The 26,589-nt window shown below is 36.0% G+C and overlaps 1 protein-coding gene across 1 annotated transcript in view; it reads right to left on the bottom strand.

Moving 5' to 3' along the window:
* Positions 1-26,589, bottom strand: part of PDGFC (platelet derived growth factor C) — a 130,685-nt gene that overhangs the window by 14,069 nt on the left and 90,027 nt on the right. The window contains exon 3 of the mRNA XM_065836810.2: positions 20,894-21,074. Coding sequence (XP_065692882.1) covers positions 20,894-21,074 — 181 coding nt within the window. The remainder of the gene's footprint in view (positions 1-20,893; positions 21,075-26,589) is intronic.

Raw genomic sequence — 26,589 nt, 5'->3', positions numbered from 1 at the left:
TCCCTTATAATCACAGGTAGCCGTTCATTAGAAGCTACGAGAGAGAGCAGATATCCAACTCTTCTCAAGTTTGCCCCGAGGACATAGAAGCTTCTTGGCATAACAATTACCTCTTTCTTTTTTTTTTTCCCCGTAAGTATGTACACTAATAACTGTGAAAAACCTCTAGAAATCCTGACCTACTTGAAAAAGCACAAACTTTTACTTGCTTGCATGTATGTGGTACAAAAAGCTAATGCATTTGTGAAAGTCTGTCACCTGTAAAGACATCTTCTCTGTAAAACATTAACCTGCACCAGTGTTATGCAGAATATCAGTCCTGTTCAAGTAGCAACATAGAAGGAAGTGGAGATGACCTGTAACTGGGCCTGTGAGCAAACACCTGAGCAGAGAAATCAAGTTCCGGATCCTCTTCTTGTGCCTCTGGCAAAGGAACGAAAAAAGAAGCAGCAAAGGCAGATACTAAATTTAGGCTGCCAAAGACAGGGAATAAGGCAATGCTGTTTACTTGCGTGTGACAGAGATGGAAGCCGGGAAGGCCGGTGCAGTTCCCATCCATTGCAGTACTACTTCTTTAGCTGAAGTTACTGTCACAGCAGCGAGAATGGGTGCACAACAGACACAGGAGCTCCAGGGCTGCTGAGTAGGTAGCCCGGTAAATTAAGCTCTGCTGGCACTGAAGTAAACAGGCATCTTGTCCAGCTAACCTCACTTCAGGGAGGCTAACTTCTGCCAGTCAGATGACATACAGGTAGGGGCACCAACCCTCCTCAATTTGACCAGTTACTGCATGTGAGATCCAGAACACAGGATGACAGCCCCGTCTTTCCTTGCTGGGCCTTCAGCTCTCTGCTTTTCAGAGGCTCCCTAAACGTTCTGTTCTTACGTTGTGCTACAACTGTCTACCTGAAGCTTGTCCAGCCTCTCTTCATACACATAAGGGCTTTCCTTTTATCTCGATGAGGACCTTATTTGCTGAGTACCTGTGTGCTTGCACCAATTCACATCTTAAAGCCAGACAAAGATGGTTTTGCAAACTCTAAGTCAGCCTTTTTTTCTAACACACTTTGAGCATCACTTCCCCAAATGTGCATCATTTCTACACTCCTTGCCCTAACTGCCCACAAGAGAAAGGTCACTAGGGAAAGTGAATGCGTTTGTGCCTTTCTGCTTTTGCCTCTCACCAATGTAAATATAGGAATAAAGATGTGTAAAAGTAGAGTCAGGGGCAGCCTAATGTTTCGTTTCCTCAGGTTAAAGTTTTGAGATTTAAAAAAAAAAAAAAAAAAAAAGTTTTAAATATTCCCTCAAACAGAGTTTCTGTGCACTTCACAGAGAAGGCCTGGAATCCTAATTGTGTTGGAAACAACTGAGAGATGCTCTCAAAGAAATTCGCAGCATGAAAATAGTCCAGGATGTCACTAATTGTCAGCTTTCTCCCAGCAAAATGCAGCTTTTTGCCTGAAGCCTGTTCACCCTGACACCCTTTGAAATACACAGCATAAGTGTGAAAACCACTCCTGTGGAAACAAAGATGACACATAACTAGAACAAGTTCATAAACTCTTAGAGGATGGTATCAATAACTTCTAGAAGACATTTTTTAAAAACTTCAGTGATTTGGTTAATTCAGTAAATTAGTGATCTATAATCACATATGTGTACACATATATATGTGTGCATATGTGTATTAGAATACATTTTGCTTTTTCCTGTGATCACATGCTTCAGCAATCATCCACACGAGCTCCCTTTAAAGGCAAAAAGAAAATTAATGCTCACAGTACTGTATTGTATGGAACACCTTATTGTCAACACACTTCATCATGGTAGTTGTAGTGTTTTCTATTCCTAGCAAATATATACACATGGAGAACTATCTTTATTGGATGCAGTTGCATGGAATTACGGATATTTTTCTGTGCATCTGGTAAGCCTCACCAAAGCAGCGCACGTGAGTTCATCAGGATTTCATAAGCTCTAAAAAATTACTAAATTTCTCCCTCCTCTTCTCTACAGAAAGTATTTGGTTTTTTCTACAAAATGATCTAGTGATTTGTGTATTCTTTCAGGAAAGAAGTTTCATTCACTGATTTATTGTTTTGGTTAATTAAGGGGAGAAGAGATGTAAACAATTCTGCTTGAAAGCTGTGTTGCCAGCATATCTGGCAACTTCAGAGGTCTCAAAGCATGAAGCGTGCAAACCCTAGAACCCACACAGCTTGGAGATTGAGCCTGCTACCTGCAAGGAGTCAAGTTTTGATGCCTTCCTACCTTTGCCATAGGTTTTTACCGTATTTGCTTACATTACAAATTTGTGGCCATAGTCCTGAATTATAAGATTCTAGACAGAAGACTCAAAGAAACAGAAGACCTCTCATGACTCCAGCTCATTGGCCAGACAGCCTTATTCTGAAAGCATGCCCTGATATACTGAATTGTACAGGGTGCATTTAAAACTAAACAGTCTGTAATGAATCAAGTCTAATAGTGTAGAACAAGCCATGGCATAGACTATCTTAATGGCATAAAAAGTCTTGAAGTGAAATGAGTATGTTAGTCTCCATCTAGAGTCACTTCCTCAGTCAACTTGTCTTTTTGGTTGTTTTCAGATTACTGTAGATATGTAAACTAATTTTAGGTAGCAATAATCCCTGTGGTTTTGTTCCCGTAAAGTATACTTGTAGCAGAGTAATATCTAAACAGGAACTACTTCCAAACCCATAATTTTTAGTGAGCATTATCTTCTTGTTTATACATCTCCCTCTTCTAAACGAGACTTTAACCAAAATTTACAGTGAGCTCTCCCCACTCCATATGACTATATACACGTGCCATAAGAAAAAAGTAAGTCTACCTTTTGTATCGTAGTAACTGCAAAATATTTGATTTCTGAGCTTCAGAGAAACTTGCATTACAACATTCTCAAACCAAACATATGCAATACATTTAAAACTAATTAGGTGTTTATTTACCTCATGCATGTGCATAAGAGGACTATAATTGCAACTTTTAAAAGTTAAAAATCCAGTGCATATTTTTCTTTCTTGTATTATTTGAATGCTTAATAAAAAAAATTTAGTCTGATTCAATCAGGGTCACATTTTAAAGAGTCAATGTGTGTGTGTGTTTCTACAGACAAAGTACCTGCTGAAAACAACCTAAAAATAGACTGTGTATAAGCAAAACAATGTTCCAAAATAATTTACTGAAGTATAGTTTCTGTCACCCAATGTCATAAAATCTTTGTTTGGAGAAAGTCCTGGAATGTGTCTTTTGCTTGCAGTATGGTGCTAAAGCTAGCAAAACCCCAACATCTGAGAAATCATCACCTCCAAGTCTGACAATATTTTTTTTTAATATTCTGATTATTTCTTTTTTATATATGCAACTGATACATTTTTTGTCCATTAAATGGCATTATCTAGAATGTCTTATTTTGATGAATGTTGTGCTACACCTGCAATTCCTCTCTAGAAGGGAAACCTTAATAAGAATTACGTATCAAATACTGAGAAAGGGCAAGAAAGAGAATCTCTCTTCTCAGTATTTATAATTTTATAAATACAGATCAAAAGTCACATTTAGTGTAGAGACCCCTCGCTCCAAAATTTATTAATAACTTCATTTGTATACACACCCAGAATTTATACATCTCTTACATTTTTGATTTACAAAAGGATTTTTTGTTGTTGTTCTGTACACAAAGCTCCAGTTCTTACTTGACAGATAGTGGTTTATAAGGAACCGATACGCAACATCAGTGCTGCTGGTCTGAATAGAAAAAAGTTTTTGTGCATTCCTCTATGACAGGGGATGTGATCAGCCGTAATTAAAGGACATCATGTTTACAGACACTTTTTTTTTTAAATTTACTCATTTTACTCAAAATATGTGAATAATTATAAAAAGCTTAACCACATTGAACAACAGCAAGTGTTTGGAGTCAGGGCAAGAACTGCTCTATAAGTCCCCTCTAGGTGTTAGAAAGGGGTAGCTGTTGTTAAGAAAATGTTTACTTATCCCAGTAGGTTCACAGGAGGTTCACCAAACCTTCAACACCAGGAATGACTGTTTATTACCACTGGAAAGTGTATTTGGCAACGGCGATGAAAATTACTTCTACAGTACATGCAATTTTCATTTGATCCTTCAGTATACATGTTAAATTGCATTCCACAACAGGTTTCTGTTCATTTCATATCACAATAAAAGGAACACACCCAACATTCCTGTACAGCAGACACTGCAAATCAGAGCTTGTCCTAGCCTTGAAGGTAGAAAGGCCTTGAACAAAACATTGCTTTGCAGGAAAGGAACCACCGCTGTGTCCTCATGTACCAGTTCTTAGTGTCATCAAACATGTTAGAGATTGACCATACTTTAAGAATTGTGAAGAAAATATTTTTTATTGTTTCTCATATTTAAATTGGCTTTACGTGTAACATAAATGTCACAACCCAAAAAGCACAGTAGAGACTATGACTACATTGCCCTTGTACTGTTTGAACAAGCCAGTCTGAAAATTTGTGAGCTAGCTTTTATAGCTCTGTACTGATAACCATAATGTTGTCCTGATATACTCTTAATGTTCAGTTGTGTCACTTCTATCTATGTATTTTCCACTAGCTATATCTTTAATTCCCCTCTCATGTTACCTCATTATATTTTCATGTATATTATGCACACAAGCATAATATACGATTAGACAACAACTAAAAGGCAAAATTAATTGGAAAAGTATGTTTAATAAGAGAAATTTAAGAAAAGCTTTCTTAAAAAACTCACATTTAGGAGTAAAACATTAAAAGCATAAATGCAAAATCGTAAGTACGGAAGTCCTGACATAGAATAAACAGCATTACAGGGAACCAAAACCTGAACAGGAGACAACGTGGTCCCTCTATGAAAAAGGCAAATCTCATTCAGATATATTCAGAACAGCACCATAAAGCTGGACTATTGAGCAGCCAGGGAAGTCTCATCTGAAAGACAGTTTTCAGATTTCTTTCCAGTGCTTGTAAGATACAGGCAGAGAGAAAGAGAGTATTCAGAGCAAAAAGCAAGAAAAAGGAAAAGAAAACATTAACTATGACAAAAGATCAAGTGATACAAGTTTCTTTAATCTAGACAAGAAGAGACTGACAGGAGATGTGATAACAAACATGTAAGACAGTATCAGGTAATCAGCTGTTCCCTAGTCCATCACCGACAGGAAAGATTTAAGTTACGTATCAGAAAAAAAAAATCATACTATGTAAAGCAGTGCAACAGATGACCTGGAAATTCTCCAAAATGTTTGTCCCTGAACTTCAGGAACAGCACAAATATCTAAGCAAGGATAAGCTTGGTCTGTGTAGTCCCTGCTTAGAGCAGAACAATGGCTTAGAAAAGATTCCACTGAGCTCCCTTCCAACTTTGTCTTTCTGTAATTGCATTCCACAACATTTATCTGGTAACCTCACTGTTTCTAGAAAACATGTAAAATTATGCCAGGGAAAATTCTGAATTATAGAAACAAATTAATTTGAAATCATGCTAAAATCTGTGCTATTGACTAGCTATGCCCCAAACTCTGCTGTATATGTAACCAAACGCTAATGCACCTTTTTCGTCAGTGGTTTGTTTGTTCATATGTATGTCCACTTGCATTTTTTAACCCTTCAGATTTATTCTATTAATACTGTAATAAAAAGCAATAACTGCATGCCTATATACTTAAATATAGAATATTTAGTAGAAAAAATGTGTGGTTTTGATGTTTCGTGTCAAACCACAAGCCCTTAACTCACATGACAATAATAAATGAAACTACTCTGATTTTTGGACTTTAACTACTTTCTCATGAAGAAAAGTAGGGAGTCACGGGTTTTTATTAAAAGTTGGTTCCTTACAGGTAGCAGTAGTTCCTTTGGCAGTATCGTTTACAATTTCTTTGAAGCCTCAAACCAGTATGTAACATAATCCATGTAAGAAGGTGGGTTTAGCGTCAGCTGTAAATTAGAAGTAGATGCATTTCTGCCATGCTCTACTTTTTCAATCTCTGTGGACACTATTTAAACTGGAACCTTCAAAGATGGTTTGAAAGCAGACTATTTCATTCTATTTCTAGTAGGGTCCCATGAAATTTTGTGCTGCTTACAGCATGAACAAATATATTAAAAAAGAATAGGTTGAATTTTAAGTCACCGCTATAAACAACTGTCTTAGCCTGATTCTTGAGCAAATCTCATTTTCTTGAACACTGCTAGTAAATTCATCAACTTCCATTAAGCCCAGAAGGGCTTTGGTTATAACACCGTCACCATCCACAAACATGTCTGAAATTATCTGCAACTTGTCTGGTCAACTAGATCAATTATTTTGACTTATATATTTTTAAAATTTAATTAGGGCTTGCTAACAAAATATGAGTAAGGGTAGCATCACACTATTTAACAAAAATGATGGGAAAATCATGGTGACTTATGTTTTCAACCAGACCATTCATCTTCCTTGAAAAGTCCTAGATGAGTCTGTTCAGGTGTTGATTATGGCCCCAATCCTGCAACCAGAAGTGCCTGTGCTGTCCCAGGGAGGCGAAGGGCTCACCTGCCCCATGCACCCCCCTGCAACCCCTCTCACGTTACTTCTCTCTTCTTGCACATGGACCACACTGTAAAACTACAAACTCAAAATATTTATGTGAAAAAAAAAAAAAAGGAATTAACACTGCACTAATCTTATGTCATTTATAGAGTACTATTTGGCCTATCACATTAAAAAAGGCAAGTATTTTTTTATTTCAAATGCAGGATTTTAAAAGGGTTGTAAAGCTTTATGCAGAGGTATTGCTCATTCTATTTCTCACTTGTACCCTTTTTATAAAAGGGTTTATAACACCCATTTGTAAATGAATATTTACACACTGAAACATACTTTTTTGCTTGCATTTATACTTAAAATATTTTCTCCCTCAGTCTCTTATTTTCATGTTCAATGATTAAGGAATACTGGGTGTTTCTGATGATTTAATGTAGAATTTATGGAACTAATTACAGAACACAGACATCAAAACCTGTGGTTTTCTAAGCTTAAATTAATTGTGGTTTCACAGGCTGCTATTCATTGCAATCTAGGAAGTGGTTAGATGTGAGGTTTATTATCAGTTTAAGTAAAAAGCAAAAGTGTGAGGCATTAGTTCCACCTGAATTTTCCAGACTGTAAAAAATATGATCTTCTGTGGACTGCAGACTTTGTTTTTCTTCTGTTGAACCCAGCATTACACAGTTATTTGCTGCATTAGCCTACTAGATTGAAAGATCCTGGCTAGCCACAAGGTTATCCTTTGATGGAGACAGAAAGTGTGCTTCAAAACAATATGATTAAAAATCGTCATTTGAATGGTTGACAAAGCATTGTTTCACAAATAAGTCAAACAAAAAGATAAATTAAGACGATATTTAAAAGGCATTATTTACAAGCATTGATCACTGAGTATCTATCTCAGTATGTTTTTTCCTGCGCTTGAGGGACAGACATTACAATCTACTGCAGAAGAGCAGAAAAAAGAAGCTGGGGGGATGGGGAGGAAAGCAACTTCGCAAGGAAACACTGGTCAAGAACATTCACTGAAGAGATCTGTGTGGCTGCTTCTGGTGGGATTTCTTCCACCTGCCCTGCACAGTGAAGGTCCTGGAGATGGTCTCTCTGTTTAAATAAGAAAATAATCCCATTTTGAAGGTTTTCATCACCAAAAATGAAAAAAGGTACTGCATAAATTACACAGTTAAACAAGTCCGGTAAATTGACTGTGATGACTACTGTACTTTGCTGAAGAAAGAGTTAATCTAGTATTTTCTGTTTTTGTTAACAATTATACATTTAAGATACCTAATTGCCAAGAAGATGGTATTATCATGTTCTTAGCCTTCTTCCACGATTTACTATTTATTTTGAAGCTGTTTTGCATCTTTCATATTAGCTGGGTAGTCCTGCTGGACAAACACGAGGACTTGAATGAACAAATTAGGATGCGTGAGTGCAAGGCATGTGTAGTATGGGAGGGAAGACGAATTGTCATTTCAAGTACATCACCGTGAACCGAATATAATTTGACTTAATTTAGATAGGTAAAAATTCCCTTTGTAAGTTTATATTTCAGTTAAAAAGTCAGAAGACGACATTTTGCTATTTAGCTGTTAAGCTTATATTCTCTCCTCAGACAATATATTAGTATTAGATATGGGTTGCCTTAACAACTATTATGCATTATAAAAGAGAATTCTGAGAAATAAGGTTATTTTAGTAAGCAACTAAAATACTGACACCCATTTTCTTTTTTTTTTCTCCCATAGAAAATTAAACCAATTTTTTGAGATAAAACCGATTGTGATGTCAGAATGATAACATCAATACTGTTTTTAACCCAATTACCATCAAAGTTTAACTCTTCCAGGCAATCTTTACTTCATTGCTAAAACTGGTCCATGGTGTATCATTCACTCAATTAGGGAATTAGAGGAATAGGTAGTCACTGTAAAATATTATTCTCCCTGGGCAGACCATTATTGTCAGTGCATACAGAGAAGCAATTATTTGCCAATTAATTTATCAATATACTTAAAAAAAAATCTATTTAAACTTGGATAATGTGGTCATTGTTTTTCAAACTCTGATACCTAATATTTCATGTCGAAGGCAATGGGAACCATTTGTTTAAAAATCTGTCTGTTATCCGTCACACAGCCTGTATGATAAAGGAGAACTAGAATCAAAACACACAAAGATTTCAAAAGCCTAGAAATGGGAAAGTATAGCATTATCTATTATTCTAATTTCAATAGTGGGCTTATTACAGTATGAATAGAAATAATGAACATTAAAATTGCATGCAATAATAAATCCAAGTTGATGCATTGTTAATAATAACTTTAGAATACAATTATTCTCATGACAAAAACCACAGGAGTACCGTTTGTAAACAGAACGATCCGACCATGACAATTTGGCACTGTAACTATTGCCAGTTGCTCTCCCCACTCAGGTAACCTGACTGTTATTTTTGTTTTTTCCTCTAAACCTCAGTACGCATGGTAGAAAACAGAAAAGAGCTGCCACCCTTTTCCTGCAGCAGAAAACAAACAAACAAACAAACAAAATATATATATATCAGTTGAAGGTCCAAGTGTTGTACTGCCAGGAAGCCATTACCTGTGACAGACGGCTATTGGAGGTAGAACCTGTACATGACAGAGTCAGAGCAGGGTATAAAATATCCATATTGAAAAGTTCACATGCTGTGCCCTGTGCAAGATGCGTTTCTTCCTGGTTCCCTTTGGGGATTCTCCCATTGCTTGATTAGGAGATTACTTTTTCTAAATATTTAATTAAAGAGAGAACAGCATGGAGTCTTTCGTAAGTAAGTATAATCTTTTACTTTATTAGAGAATTAGATTTAAAGAAAAATTAAGAATGGAAAGTATTTTTTTCTTAAAACTATGTTTTTAAAATTATTTTCCTCTGGTTTTGGATTTTTATGATGACATCACCTTAGTATTTTGCCACTCTTCCAAGTATTAACCACGAAATTTAGGCCAGCCCATCTATAAATTATCCTCTGGCATATTCATATACCACTAGCTTTGTAAATCATAGCTTTATATGCCTTGCTTAATAATGATCCCTAGACTCGCATAAATATTTTTCAAATTATCATTAACTTCTTTTTTAAAACAGCCTTCAGAGAAAAGTTTGTTCTGTTCACACTTGGGCAGATTTGTTTTATTGGTTTTCCAAATTCACCTATACATTGTAAGCCATTTCAAATACTGAAATATCAAACCTTATAATGGAATTTATTTTTTTTTATCTTTAACAGCACCACAAGTCTCTTTTCCAATTTGATCAAGCACCTTCTCAACATAGTTTTAAAAAATATTAGATGAACTAGCAAGAGATACATAGTTCATAGAAAAAGAGGCAATAAATGACAAAATACAAGAGGTGCCAACTTAACCAATGGACAGCAACCACGGTCTCAGAAAATAATAATGAAAGTTCTTGGGAGTGTACTTGTTATCTAAATGAAAAATGAGAGAACCCCCTCACTATTTACTAGCACTGTTATATGCAAACATTAGGTGTTAATTTATCTTCTTCTGTTTAGTCTTAATTCTAAGAAAATGTATAAATAAATCCTTAACTACATAGACTTGTGTGCTAGTAGCTCTAAAAAGTAACAGCTGATTTTACTTTGCTTTTCTTGTGTCATGACATCACCTCAAGCGTGATCTTGGGCTTTAAATTAAGTAGGAATATAGTGCTGCTTTGCAGGACATAACCAGAACAGTTTGGTTTGCTACAGCAAAGCAGAAGACAGCTGCCCAAATACCTGCACTTGGGCTTCACCTCTGTACAGTGGGCTTTGCACAAGATTCAGGCTCACCCATCTCTCATATTTGCAAAATACCGGGCATTTCATCCAATCACCTCTAGCACATCAAAGATGTGCAGGTTTGGTCCTTAAGTTCTAATATTTTTAGGTATGTTATTACCAAAGTAGTAAATTACTTCCAAATTTTATATTGTCTTTCATCCACGTAAATATCTAGCTGTAAAAATAACTCTTTTTAAAAAAATTATTATTCTTAATGACTATTTGAAATGCAATTGAAAAATCCTCTGACAATTTTTCATTAGTCTTTGTACTGTTGACCTGACCACCTATCTTTGATTTTTGGTGAAAAGCTGGGCTGTACCCTGAAGTGTTTTATACCAGCAAACAGTTTCAAAATGCTCTTATGAACCTTAATTCTACGTTTATGTTGCATCAAAAGATGTACTGCTGTTTAGGCAGCTAATGGCTAGTTTTTTTTCTACATGAAAGGTGCCTATGGCTTCTTAAGCAGAAAGGCAATTAAAAAAAGTAAATAGAGTATTTATATATATATATATAGACAGAGCACAAACAAGAAGAAATCAATGACAAAATTTACTTTGACTAAAAGACAAGAGTTCCAAGCCAAAAAGGCGTTACACAGATGACTCAAGAACAGGAAGTATTTTATTATTAACTTTTGATTACCCAGAACACCTCACATTGAAAAGCCTGACGACAAATATGCACACACAAGTCAGCAGAGTTCAGAAGATCAGAGCGATTTCCAGAAGATAAGCAAAGGCAAACCTATTAACAGCTTACATATTAAAAGCCTATGTATATGTGGATTAACTGTTCTGCCATTTAGCAAGCTAAAAATGAGTTCCCCAAAGGAATACTTGTGCAGCTGAAAGGGAAGTGCTATCAGGAACTACCAACTTCACAATGTCTGCAGGATTATGTGCAAAATTTCTTCCAAAGGCTGTGCCATCTGCTTTCACACCGCCACTTTTCAAGTGCCTTTGAACCTGGTCTTGCATGCACTAAATCACTCCCTTCAATTTGAAGCCAGGCATTTTATTTCTCGTCATAAATGATTCTTATTATTTATCTTCCTATGATTTATTATCTAGTTCAAAAGTAGAGTGAAATGAATACTCAAGGATCCTGAGCATTCTGCCTTTGGAAATGTGTCAACCAAATTGCCCTGCGTTTTCACATGCAAGATTTGTTTGTTTTATTTTGTTTTCCAAACAATTACAGTTCTTCAGCAACATTTGCTAGCTCTCAGGAGCAAACATGGAAGTAACCCTCCTGAATTCCTTCTCCACCACCCTGGTCAGAGATAATTGAAAGAACAGATGCAACGGCTTTGTCATTATCTAGACTTTCCCATGAAAAGAAAAGCAAAACCTTTTCAACAAAAATCCTGGCTTTCATCATCATCATTAAAAAGTTTTGAGGACTTATGAGAAGCCAACAAATGACAGCTCATAATCCCCATCTGTAACACAAGAGGCCAGGTACTGCAAAGACAAGACAGGTGCAAATTTTGGTATTCCCAGTGTGCTTATTATTCATCCCTTTCTAGAAACAAAAGGATTTCTCCTAACACCACTACCAATACCCCACATTAATCTTTCCACAAGTAATCTCTTACCCTGAAGCTACTATACAGTGTTATTACCCTGTCAAGGATTTTTCTCCTGAATTTAAAGAGGTTCTTCCACCAGTCTGTGGAGTCAGAATGTGCAGTCATCTACAGAGGCCGGTCCATAGTTGATTTGATCTCAGATGTTTAGAGCTGGACTCATCATTCTGTTTTTTCTACACAATTCTGCTGTTCCTAAGAGCCTTTCAGATCTGGACCATATGTCAAAAAATAGAGAAGTTGCACTGAGTAACTCTGTTCTATCCCAAATTCCTCCCTTTTGTTCCTATTTTCATCCCTTCCTGACAGGATTATTGTAAGAAAACTTTGCACAGCACACACCACTCTTTACTACTGCCTATTTTGTTGGGGTGAGGCAATGGACAGGACTGCAGCATGACTAAGATATTAATAATGGATATGGACATGACATGAATGCAGCTCAAATAGCAGAACTGAAAATTACAGTGCTGCCCAAAACCTAGTATCAAATGTATGTTTGCTTACCTTTTTTCCACTAGCAAGCGTGTCAGACACAATGTCTCAGTATTTGAAAGCACAAAAAATCTAGGACTGTGCCAGTTATAGAGGGGATTACTTTGAGAATAGGACAGAGTCACTTTGCTTTGGAATTTGTACAGAAGCCATCAGCATGCTTTCTCAAAAAGCTGTGAATATCATGTTGATCCTGGAAACTGGAAAAGGGATAGTCAACTAGACAATTATGTAATACGTTAAGATGTAAAAAATAAAGACAAATGTAGCCAAAAAACAAAGAAACAAACCAACCAATCAACAAACAGCAGAGCTAAAGGGAGGGTGATTTTTGTTTGTTTGTTTGCTTGTTTTCTTTGCTGTGGCTGTTGTTTTTTGTAGTTGTTATTGGTTGGTTTTTTGGTTGGTTGGTTGGTTGGTTTTTAACCAAACAAATGAAAGTAGCTTATGCAACAACTAGTAAAGGACTATATTAAAAAAAAAAAAAAAAAAAAAACACACAACAACTAATAGATCGCACTGTTTAGAATAGATCTGATCAGCAAGATTGGACAAATAAATTTGAACCATGACTACAGAATAATCTTAAAAGAGTGAAGGAACATTTGGACATCCTTCTGGAATATTTACGTTAAGGTATCATCCAACAGCTCCAGTTACTTGGGATCAGTTGAGTTTACAGTTTAAGAGTGACACATTTTTGTATACATACCTATCCCCGTCAAGTAAAGGAGTTGTTTGTAGTTTCTTTTCTATGAGGTATCTATACAATCTGATTTTAGCAAATGATGTTGGGAGAGCATGAAGTTTACCCTGGGCTCAAGGGGCACATGGACAATTATTTGCAAGGAATGTCTGCTATAGATTACAAACTAGATAAAGCACACAGGCTCAAGGAATCCCCCTCTTCTGCAGAAAATAGCTGGTAAGTGGGAAGTATAGGAGGGGTGAACAATCGCACCTGCTTGACCTCCTCCTAGGGCTCCCTGCCAGCAGTTTGTGACCACCACTGTAGGCCCCTGCGCTGGACAACCTTTGGTTTGATTCAAGGCAGCCTGACATTTGGGAAACCAGGAAGTCACTTGGAAAGGCTTCAAACTTGACATTACTGCAAATTCACATGCCAGTATACATAACATGTATGAAATGCTTTAATGTATTACTACTGACTGATAAAGAATAACCAGATCGTTCTGCTCCTCATTCATTTGTAAAGAACTGTTTTAGAGTGAAATTTTGAGAAGGAAGAGAGAATCTCTTTGAAGATCAGTCAAAGGAAAATTGGGGCAAGTAGAGGAAAACGTATTTTAGATTAATATTTATAGTTGCTACAGAGTGGCAGTAGTAGTCTTTTGTTAAATTCTTCTGTGTAATTGCTCTGATTAGACGTAATCCAGTCCTCCTTTGAGTAAACTTAATGAAAATAATCAAAAGATCCAAATACTTCTTGAAAAAGCATTTATCAGTTAGTGTAATGGTAGCCATTTCATTAAGTAAAAAACACACAATCTGAAATGTTCTGTGAACTCTGATATCAAAATGCAAGAATAGACATTTACTTATTTTTAAATCTTGAGTTTCAATATTTAACTGTTTTTTACTATAAGGATACACTCTCATAATGAGGACTCCCAGAATATACACTCAGGACTGCTATATTAAAATGTAATTGTTGAAAGTAATTTTGATTAGTAAAGTGTTCCCAGCTTATTATCAGGTGTCAACTTCAATGCCTATTAAGTCAGGCTGAATTACGAAAGTAACACCAGAGGTAATAGCTGTGATAATCCACAAGGCTGCTAATCCACCCCAGTCCACCTTTGCTATGTACCATGTGTTCTCTTCCTTCCATCATTAATGCAGACTGGATTTTCCACATTACTATATTTCCTGGATTTGTACACAGGTATAGCGTTTTTGTTTTGTTTGTTTGTGGTTTTTGTTGTTGTTATTGTTGTTTTACTTTTTTGAACAGTTGGCAACATATAGTTCTTTCAGATTGTTCCTAAGCAGGAATAAAGTTACTTAAGATCCCACATACATCAGCCAAACCACTCCCAGAGTCAGGACATTCCAGGAGACTTTTTAAATTGTTCAAGAGAAGACAAACCCACTTCTCTTCCTGTCTTTAACTTCTCTTGTAGACTTCTTGAAAATAACAGAGCACACAACATTAAATCTCATATACACAAGATTTGTTGCAGAACACCACAATAAAGTAAATGATAGACCACACAAAAGTAATACTCATTTTTAAACTAGATAAATATGCATACATAAACTTCTGATGAGCATTCTATGAGACACGCTAATAAAGTTTCCCAATAATATCACAGTCCCTGACAACATAAATATTTATTACTAAATGGAAACCTAATAAAAACCTTTAGTAACTTCCAGAAATCAAAGAAAAGAGATTGTCTCAAGTATCTGAAATACTTTTCCGATATGTTTTCTATATTTTTCACCTTTTAGGGCATTCAAAGAGGTTAAATATTGTTTGCACTGAATCATCCTACTATCTGCTTTCATGTGGGAGGAGAGGGTTAATATGTGATCAAATATATAATTTGGTAAAAGGAGCCAAAAGGGCTGCCTGTTTTTTCTGGACAGTTTCAGTACGCTGTCTCCTGTTTATGGCAATAATTTCTGCTCGAAACAGGTTGCCAGAGGAACTGACTTGTACCTAATGTTATTGTCAACTCAAGGAGAGCAGTATTCACAAGCTTTTCTCAACCTCACTTGTTTTGATTTCCCCTCAGTACTTTCGAAAATGCAATTTTAAGACTTATGTGAATGCTTTATAACCAGAACCAGTTACGCTATTTGTTGAACACTCCTGACATTTTCAGCAAATAATTCTGCTGAAGTTGTTGAATAGTAAAAAACAAAGTATGACATTTGGGGTACGATAACATAATTGCATTTAATTTTAAAATTATTGTTACTTATTTAGAAATAAGAGAATCGGCTGATTTTTTAATATCTTTTGCCACAGTGAAACTGGATGGGATATACAGTAAACTCCCAAAATCAATGAATTTAAATCTTAGTCAAATGTTGAATGAATTTTTTTAAAAGTCTATCCAAGAAAACAAAATTACTTTGTCCTGCAGTTAGACATTGAAACAATTTCTGATTCTTTTCAGCGTGATTCACTGTAAAGCTAACGTCACAGAAAAGTGCAAAAGAAATTATATATACTATATATACAATGTGAGAAACTACATTCAAGTTTGGCCAGGGGGAAAGGAACCCAGTCCTTCAGAGTACAAAACTTTCTATATTCTAAGTATACTCATTCCTTTTAAGAACTAAATGACAACCAATTTCATGCAGAATGTCTCTCTTACTTTCAGAATCTCAGACAATCCACATTGACATCTCAGGTTGTGCAGATTCAGGACACACTACCGTGGATTTCTGGGCAGGCCCATGCTTTTGTTAGAACAACTTTGCTAGATTCATTTCTAACTCTGTCTCTCTCAGACTCTACTTCACATACACAGATTTTTACTTTTTTATGATGTCAATGTGACAGAATGAGATGTGGTCACAGGAAAACAAGATGTTATGATTTGATTAGGAAATATCCTTCAGAGGTTCTTTCTGCTTCAAAGGGTTTTTTGCCCCTCTCATTGTTCCATGGATAATAGCCATACTCGCTTTTGTACTTTTTGTCATTTTTTTATTAACCTGAAGCATGTCATTTCTACCTATGTGTTTTGGGGTGATCTTTACTGTCTCATTTAAGAGATTTAAAAGGAATTTATCTTTAGACCTCAAGCACAAATTCAATACAAAACAAATTTCCAATGAAAGAATTAGTCCTAAATCGCTCTGATTTATTATACAATGAATTTTTGCAACACAAAAAAACCCCTGAATGATTGAATTTGCAAGCTGAAGCATCTTCAGGAGTTTGTTGATTTATCTGGGCTTGTGTTTCACTAAACCTAATCAGTGGAAACTCTAAACACAGAGGTTTTGTTTAAGAGTGTTAAGAGTTTCCATCATACGGAAATTTTCACAGTCCTTTTTCACATCATGTAGCATTGCAAAGTGCTAAATACTACTCGAACACTCTCCTGCTGCTTCATATCACCTTGGCTTAAACAACCCTGAAATCATGTTATTTCCAAAATCTTTTGATTACTTCGAGAGAGAGTGTAGAAAAACCTTTGTTTAGGAGATCAACAATGTCATTTTTGGTGTTTCTGGATGGATTTTCAGTTATTTCAGCCAAAATTAAGCCTCTCTTGGGATTTGGTACCAACATGCGAGATACACATCTGCTACCTGTGACATCTGTGGACTTTTGAAAGGAAGGGAATGCTGGGTACAAGCCTTCCTTTCTCTGTTCTCTTAGTATGCATTTTTTTGTATTAGTATTTAAATTTTACTTCCCTTTTTCATTAAACCAGCTTAATTACAATGCTTCCGCAAACAAAAGTGTGTTCAACCCAAAAAGAGCAAAGATTAGCCAATTTGAATTAAATAAAGAAACAATTATTAGATGGCCCTAAAAAGATTATCTGCATAATATTGAAGTTAATTTTTGTTACTGTTAATAGCAAGAGCACTAGTAACAGGAACTCTGCATCAACAGGAAAAAAAAAAAATAGAAAAAAAGTCCTTTCTTGGATTGAAATCCAGGTAGCCATACAAGTACTGCACCAAAATCATAAACCACCTGCCAAGTCATTTTTAAACCAGGTCAGTCTTTAAGTAGCTTCTTGGATTTTACTCTTCATTTTCTCTTGCAAAGAAGGAGATTAAGTCTGTTCTTCACAAAGATCTTCGGCATGATCTTTGATAACAAGTGACATGCTACCATATGCCAAAAAAGAAGAGGAACATAGTCACTCCCAGCTTCAACTTTAACTGGAGCAGCTTTGTTCTGAGTGCCCTGAATAATTAATAACTACTTTGGCAATCAGTCATGCATTCCTTAATGGCACCTCCGGCATCAAGTATCCCATTCACCCGCTCCCCAAGTAACAATGGACTTTATTACATCAAGTTTTCTCTGCCAAGCTTGTAACTGACATAATTTAAACTAAACATTCACTAGGAAGACTGAAGCCCAAACATATATTATAGGAGTTTATAAGGTTTCCCTCAATTGCATGTGGCTACTATGTGGATTAGAGCTGTCACTGGGGGCAAGTGAGAAGTGGGAAAGAAATGAAATATGGATTGGTTTTGCAATAAAGTTCTGGAGGGTTTAGGTGGTATAATGCTGCCAAAAACATGACTTTTAATAAATGCATAGCTGAACAGTCAAAATGCAGAACAACCGCTAAGCAAGCCTTAGTGAATAAAGCAGCTCACCAGTGAGCACAGACCAAGTGACAGGGCAGAGTATGAAAAAAGTGACTAAGAATAACAGCTGTGCTGAAAGTAGCATGATACTTCTGAAATAACGCAAACTACATTTTCTTAGGAAGAATAAGCTTTTTCACCATTTCCTTGCACTTTACAGTATTTCAGACAAAATTAACTTGCAACTACAGAACAGAGGAAAGAAAAGTAGAGTTAGACAAGAATTACAGAAAGTTCTAGATGCACCCAGGGTACACAATTATAAGTGGAAGAAATTAAAACAATTAAATGTAATTAGCTAGAACGTGAAGAAAAGCTTCATGTTTTTCTCAGGGAGCATTCTACTCGTATGCAGTACATGCTCTACTTTTATGCAGTCCCACAGCAAACCTCTCTAGAAATGATGTTGCATCTATTGACATCGGAACTGTTATGAGCCCTTTTTGGTGACTAAATCTTATAAGTAATCAGATCAATAGCCATTTTTCCCCTACTTATTCATCATGTGAAAGTTGGTTTGAAATATAATATACAAAGCAAAAATATATGTATACGATAAATTACAGCAGATTTAAACAAAGCCATTTCTCTTGCTCTTTAAAAGACCTGAAAATGTGTCCAGTGCCCCTCTCTGTGTGTGGCCTCCAAATACAGAAACAAGCTTGCACTGTTTTATTTCAGTTTTACTTCATTTCTCCCCAAACAATCTCTCATTGCTAGTCTATCAGGCATCTTCCCCTCCCCCTCTTGTCGAAAAATGAGGAAAAATAAAATTAACTGTTTAGGACCAATTTATTGAAGCGAATCATTAAGTGAATCAGTTATGGTTTTGCAAGAATTACTTAAAATTTACACTCATTCCTATAGCTGGCATCTTTTTTGCAGAGACATGGGCGGTGTGGGGAGGGGTGGCTGTAAACAGTAATTTCTCTTGAAATGCTGGATGAGATGGCATTATATTTTTAAAGAAAAACACTTTTTTTTTTTTTCCCCATCATTTTTCAATTGCTTTAGGTACAAGAAGCAGGTCTAATCCTGAAACTCAGCACTATTGATTTCATTTACAATCTGCAGTCTGAAATGTGAATTTGTATTTTGCATGGCTTATTAAGGTAGAATTTTTGATGAAAAATATCACAGCCCTTTTAAAGAGAGATTTGGAAACTAATCCTCACAAAGAGATAGGCAGTTGTCATACTGCTCATTTTGGGTCTAGTTCTACATTGTTATGACATACTACATATGTGAGACATAACATGGTTGGTTTCTAAAACAGTTTGTATGTATATTTCTTATGCTATATGAGCTTTGTTAATGGAGAAAAATAGAAAACTAAAAATGTATCCTAAGATGTCAGTTGTTTTTCTCTATTGAATAAGTGATATAAATATTTTGAAGATTAAAAAATTGTTTTGCAAGTGTTGATAATTTAAATGTTATAACCAGTTTTCCATACCAAATGTCAAGGAATAAACTCAGTCCATTTGTACAGCATGGCATAAAGATAATTATACATGAGCCCTGGTATTTTTAGATGCTTTTTTAATCCATTCCACAGAAATTGGATTATACACAAGTCAGATAGATATGTAGCAGGTAGGATGTAATACTAGAGCTGTAACAACAAAATTTAACATCAGCCCACAAATACTTCGGGATTTTCTTTTACCATTTTCTAAAGGTAACCATACTTCTCACATTTTGCTCCTGGGTGTATGAAAATTTAATCCTGGCCATATTTCAAGTTGTTTAGTAGACTGATTGACATTTTATTTAATTTCAAAATTCATGATTATCAGGTGATACTATTCTACTAACAAAAGGGTCTAACCCACAGAAGTCAAATATGCAGATCAAACCTTTACCACCTTAGGAATAGTTCTTAGCTAGGCCTAAATATTTAAAAATACTTACACGAAAAGAAAAGAACATACACATATATAATATGTACACACAGACACTATTATGCTTCACTGACATCATCATCAGTATGCTAAATATAGTACATGGAAGATTATGTATTGTTGAAAAGATAAGTGGAATTGTTCTTTCCTTCTTATCAGTAACTGAAGTTTTGCAAATGGGGAAAAGAGGCAAAAATGGCAACAGCAATAAGCGAGCCAAATGCATTTAGAGTGAAGCGCATGTCAGTGGAGTTACAACATGGATTCTTTTGATCAATTTTTTTATTGAGCTTGCAGGTACTTTCTGCCAACCAAATACAACAAACCACAAGACTACTTAGGAGATTCACAAAGTAAATTATGAGGAATATAACAAAAATACCCCTTAATCTCTTAAAATATGGCATTCCTATTCTAAAACAAGTCAACTCCTGTTCTGTTCCACTCTAATGTTTCAGAACATTATCTCACCCTTAAAAATCTATAAAAATTGTTTTGCTACCACAGATCTTTCTTTTGGTGAAAAAAGATAGCATAAATCTGATGAGAGTGAAAACAGTCACATTTCAGACAATAACACCTGTCATGTACAAGAGATAAGCAACATCTAAGAAAAATCTAAAGTGTAGTTTCCAGAGAAGATGCAGTGGAAAATGAGCATTATGCATTGTCTGCTTTGTCACTATAATAAAAAAATTCAGAACCATATGAACTTTTCTGGCTTTGAACCAGGTATAATCATTTCGCTGTGTGTGTCCAATAGCAACTGATTAATAAGGCATTAAGTTCTTCAGTCGTCTTTGAAAGTTCCCAGTGCTCTTTAAATGTCACACAGCTGATTCTTATGCTGATTTCTCTTCTCAAAGCTAGATTTTTTTTTTTTCCCAGTACTGTATCAGGAATGCAAACATTTTATTTCCAAACAAACAACCAAGCTCACAATTTCCCAGTTCAAAGCCATCCAAGAAGAACCACAAGAACACTCAGTTTGCTAAAAAACAGAAACAAAATGTACAATTCTGGAAGACAGATTGCTCATTATTTTGATTATTAAGAAACAATCACTAATTAATCCTAAGCTATTAAAACATTCTTTCGAGCTACCACATCAAAGACTTTGTTTTCCTGAAATGTTCCCATCTGAAACATGTTACTTACTGGCATAAGAAGTGTATAATGGATGCAGAATCCAGGTTCAGAAGGAAAATATTCATCAGACACAAATCTTATTCTGATCTGGTTTCCTTTGGAGATCTGTCTGCTTGGCACACTACTGGAACCACACCAGCGCCCTAAAACAGTGCCATCACTAGGCTCTTCAACTTCTACAAAGTCATACCTGAACAGAAAAGAAAATCAAATGTTTATTACTGATCAAATTTCTATAAGCTTCCTGCTTTAATCAATAAACTGGCTCTGCAGTTTGCCTTTTTTTTTTTTTTTTTTTCAGTGCTGAAAGTATGCTACCACAGCCAGCTATTTTAAAGTGAGCTTCCAAGTTGCTACCAGCTTAAATAAATAACAAAATCATGCAGTGAGGTTAAAAAAATAAAACCAGAGTTAGCATTTTGAAAAGACCTATGAGTATGGTTTTGTTTGCCCCTTTTATGGAAAGCAATTACAACATGTGGGACAGGGCAGAATACAGTAAGAGCAAGAAGCCTGAAGTTGCCCAAGTGTGGCACAGTAACTCACCCTGCAATACCACTGCATGTAACACTAGTGAAAGGTCAGGGGCTTTCTGGTACAGAAAACTTGCCCTCTTGTGATACCAGTGGTGAATAAGGCTCCTGAGGCTAATGTGGCTTATGGAAACTTGGAAGCATATTTTCAGTTCATGCAAATCCCAACGAGACATCCATTGAGCAGAGACCTAGACGTATTGCGTGTCAGAAAGAACCTGATACTTTGGTAGCAGTGACAAGAGAGAGATGGGTTGGAAGCCTTGAGAGAATGGAACATATTAAGTTTGATTTATGTTCATTGGTTTTTAACATGTGGTCTGGCCATCCCTGGGGATATGTGAACTGCTTTAAATAGGTCCATGAAACGTAACTAAGAAATGCCCGTCAATTGTCATCAATAAGCTTCAGTACGCCACACAAAAGTCCTCGCTTCCACCGAAAACATTTAGGGGGTTCCCAAGTCATAAAAACATTCAAAGCCACTGCTCTAGAAGGTACATCTGTTTTCAGCACTTTAACCTGTTTCATGTCAGCTCCTCAGCTGCCCCCTGACAGAATAAACACGGAGACTTTCAGCTGGGCTTCCCCTGCTGCAGCCTGAAACCCCCGAGCCCCCGGGGCAGCGGATCAAGCACGGCAAGTGCTGGGAAGTTCACAGCTGCGGCTTCCTGGGTCAGCCTTTCACTCTTAAGGCACAACTTGTACTCTAAGCACAGGCACAACGCACCTCAGAGACAGCTTCAAGATTGCTGATATTTTTATGTTCTCCTACATGTGTAGTCATATATTAAATATGTTTCATGTAAATCTAAATTGGTAGATAGCATTGAAACCTTTTCAAGGATACAATCCTACCTCTGATGGCAGCAGACACTCATATCTTTTTAAATATGCATACTTTGTCTACCAAATACACCAAGCAATATCTAACGTGAGAATTATTACCTCATAAACATTTTCTAATAAGGCTTTTTCTTGATTTTTTTATCAGTAAAGCTAATCTTTATAATGATTCCCAGTTCCCTAGTTAGACAGCAGGCAATAAATTCTTGTGTTGCATGTTTGTGCAAGACTGACTTGCACATTCATTATCTTCATTTAAAGGACCAGTATTTTTTCCACTTAATTAAAAATGAATGCAATGAATATGCTCACTAACTGTCTTCAAAATCCATTACTGCCATGTACCACAGTTTTATATCTTCGTTGAACTTACAATACTAATCACTTTATCACTGTTTTTCCCCCCAAACACTAATTCCTTTAAATGATCCACCAGTGTTTTTTAATTTATGATCAAGTATACAACTTAATTACAAAGACATTGAGTACATTAATTGTACTAAGACTCAGCACACTTATCAAATTGATTTTGAGCGCTGACTTTTAAGATCAACTTATGAAGTTTCTAAAGATAACCTTTTACTCTTTTCTTAGTTAAGAATATGAAATTATTATTGATTTTCCTGATTTGCAAAGAGTGAATAAGTTAATAATTATGTTTATTGACTTAAGCTTAAGGTGTCTTGGGGTCAGGCCTAGTATAGGTGTTAGTGCTTCTACAAAACTTAGGGAGTACTTTCTGCTGCACTCTTTGATCTCCTGGCACCCCTGAAGTAAAAGAGAAACTCAGATTTCACCGTTTAAATCTCAGACCCTTAAAATAAGTGCTAATTAATTCCATTAGTTGACAGGTAAATTAAAGGGGAAAAAGTATTCTAAATAAAAAAAATTCAGCTTTCTTATATACATGACAGATTCACATAATTCTGTTTGTCAGGGTGTTTCTCTATATTCAATTATTTTCTCAATGATATTTTTATGTGGTATTTCTAAACAAGCTGTCATTTCTAATTAAAATAAAAAAATCTGATTTTTCTGTTTGTTATCACTGTTACCTTGACTGAGAGGCTTCTCAATCACCCTTTCCACACCCTAATACCATCTGATCATCAGAAATCCACTTGTTTCCAAGTTATCAATCTGGAAACACTCTAATCATTATATAGCACTCATTTGTACTGCACTGAAGTGTGAGCAACTACCAACATTACTATTTAAGGCATTTACTAACACCTATTTTACAAGACAATCGAATGTAACTTTCTCATAGCAACATGGTGCAGTACACATGGCACAGTTTATAGTGATTACTCCTTTCCTGCAATGTCTCCCTCAGGACCTATACAGTATTTCTGCTCTCTTATGTTCAACAAACAAGTCTGGTGCTATAGACAAAAATTTTTCTTTTCAAAAGCAAATAAGAGCTATGGATATTGGTGCCTTACTGCTGAACACAGATGTAGGTGTAGCTCCCTGTACAATATAGACGTTTCACCATCAACAAGGGGGACCTTTAGAAATCCTGTCTACATCAAGAGAAAAAGATCCCTCACATGCTTTTTTATGACATCATGACATTTTTAGCCAGAAACCTTATTCCTGTCAGTTATCTAGGCTGAATGGGCTGCAAGAGCCTGCCAAAACAATCTTCTGTGCAACTAAAATTGCTTGCATTGCACATCTGGACTGAAGTCTAAACTTGCTGTGAAAAGTAACAAAACAAAACACTTCAGATGCTTCAGCATTTGCAAGATTGTGCTACATAATTCTGCAGCTTCATGTTGAAGGGCTAAAAAGCAGCAGGGACAGTAACATAGCCATCCAAAATTATTTCTCCATCAAGAGAAGCTTGTACTTGTAATGCAGGAAAACTAGGATAAATAACCAAGAACTGAGAAGCTATTTTCCATCTGCAAAGGAGTAAAAGATGTTAAATTTCATGCTGAACCAAAAAAATATTTTTTTCCTTTTTATGCAGTGTACAAAGTAGAATACTCAACTGTCTCTGACAATGACTAAAGAAATGCTCTGGTGCTGCATCTAAGTTCAATGCATTATTCAAATATTACTAAGTAATATTATGACAAAGAGATAGTCTAGTCTCCATTCCTGGGTTGAAAGATGCTTTTGCCTTTAGTCATGATGCCCAAAAATATCTTCCCTTATACCTGTTGCAGAACATGTATTCCTCTTCCATACGGCCTAGGTGCCTGAGAACATGGTTTCAAATGACAACCTGAACAAAGACAATTTATTGGAAAAGAGCAAGGAAGCAATATAAGTGATTCTAAACTTCAATGCCTTTCCAACCAGGAAATGTATTTTCTAAGGGTACAGGTTTTCTTCTCCTTTCTGTGGTTTACATTGTCATTTGCTAAACATCTTCTGACAGGCTGTTTACCTTGGCTTGTAGTTTTGTGACCTTTTTGTGGCTTCCCTCTGGAATTCCACAAATATATCAGTGAATGGGAGAAGCAGAAACCCACAAGGTAAAACACTTTATCATATCAAGGATATTGGACCTTTCCATCTTTATATAGATGTGTGCTAGACAAAAAATCTAGTACACTCATTAAAATAGTTCATGAAAAGCAAAATATGCTTTTTCTTCCCCCTTCGAAAATAATGCTGTTTTGTTTTGTTTTAATGAATAAATAGGAAGTTTATAACAGTCCCTGTCTCTTTTTTCACAGTGTCATGTGGAACACTATAATAATTTTTTTCCAACTTGTTTAAAAGCACATGGAATTCCAAGGTTTTCCTGGTGCTTTCCTGTCCTTGGTGCACATCAAAATACCTACCTTAGTTGTAGACCAAAAGCATTCAAGGTTCCCTGGCAGTTCACCAGACAAACTGTTATTAAATAGAATGTAGATGGTTTATATTTGGACAGCTTCAATTTCGGAAACATTGGAAATGTCAAAAACTGTCAATATGAACATAACATATTGATTTTTTAACACTATTTTTCTAAAGGAAAACTTCTTCTCCCTCTTTCACCTCCATTTTAAATATTTTTCATTTTTTGCTACTGAAATATTAGATTTTTTTTTTAAGCTTTGAGTTTCCATCATTCAACTTAACTTTGTATTTGTATAGACAAAACTGTAAGGGCATTGGGGACACCTTATATAGCCTTCACCTCTTAGATCACTTTTAAACCAGAGCTGTAAGTAGTCATATTGCTTTGTGAAATAAACACTATACTCGCACACAGAGGAAAGTAAGAACAAATGTTTAGCTAGAAAATATTTTTTTCAGAGCTCCTCAGCTTCACTTGCAATAAAGTCTAGAGGCTTCTTCCAGTCAACCCAGCTCTCCAGCAATGCTCTGATAGGCAGATTTGGGTTTACCTGGGTGGAAAAGGGAACATGACCGGGGCACTCACATCCATGGCATCTAATGGCAGACCTGATCTGTTTAACCAGTCTTGTTACCCCCCACAGGTCAACGTGCTGTAGGGCCTGCAACAAAAATGCACAACAGGACAAGGGGAACATGAAGCTTCTGACAAAGGGCAAGGGGAAAATGGGAGGAACCCAAGACAGAAGAAGGCAGAAGAGGAGAGAGCAGCATGCTGGATTAGAGAAATAAAAGTGGATTTCAGGCAAACTACAAAACCTACAGACATCACGCTTGTCAAGAGTGTACTGCACTGTTCGCTCAACAGATGGAGAACTTCCTTCTTTTCTGCTAATATTACCAATACTGCTCCTCTCACTGAGGCTAAAGAAACTTTTCTTCAAAGACCAAGGCACAGAGATACAAGACACATCATGTAAGATTAAAATCAAAACAACACAAAATAGAAATAATTTGTAATAATGAAACTACAGGTACTAGTGCAATATTTTTTATTTTATGTAAAAGGAAATCTTACTTTTTGTATTTTTTCCCTTCAATATTTATTTTCATTTCAAATGCATTAATTTATATCACTCTGTTTTGTATTTTTTGCCAGGCAACAAAATCTACATGAATGTCAGACTGAAAAATATTGGCCCATTCAGTCCAGTCCTTCATTCACAGAATCACAGAATGTTAGGGATTGGAAGGGACCTCAAAAGATCATCTAGTCCAATCCCCCTGCCAGAGCAGGAACACCTAGATGAGACTACACAGGAATGTGTCCAGGTGGGTTTTGAATGTCTCCAGAGAAGGAGGCTCCACAACGCCCCTGGGCAGCCTGTTCCAGTGTTTTGTCACCCTCACTAAGAAGACGTTTCTTCTCAAATTTGAGTGAAATCTTCTGTGTTCCAGTTTGTACCCATTGCCCCATGTCTTATCATTGGTTGTCACTGAGAATAGCCTGGCTCCATCCTCATG

The sequence above is a fragment of the Patagioenas fasciata genome, chromosome 4 (assembly GCF_037038585.1).
Source record: "Patagioenas fasciata isolate bPatFas1 chromosome 4, bPatFas1.hap1, whole genome shotgun sequence".
NCBI classification, from domain to species: Eukaryota; Metazoa; Chordata; class Aves; order Columbiformes; family Columbidae; genus Patagioenas; species Patagioenas fasciata.
The sequence above is the reverse complement of the archived record's forward strand: the minus strand, read 5'-3'. Positions and strand labels throughout refer to the sequence as shown.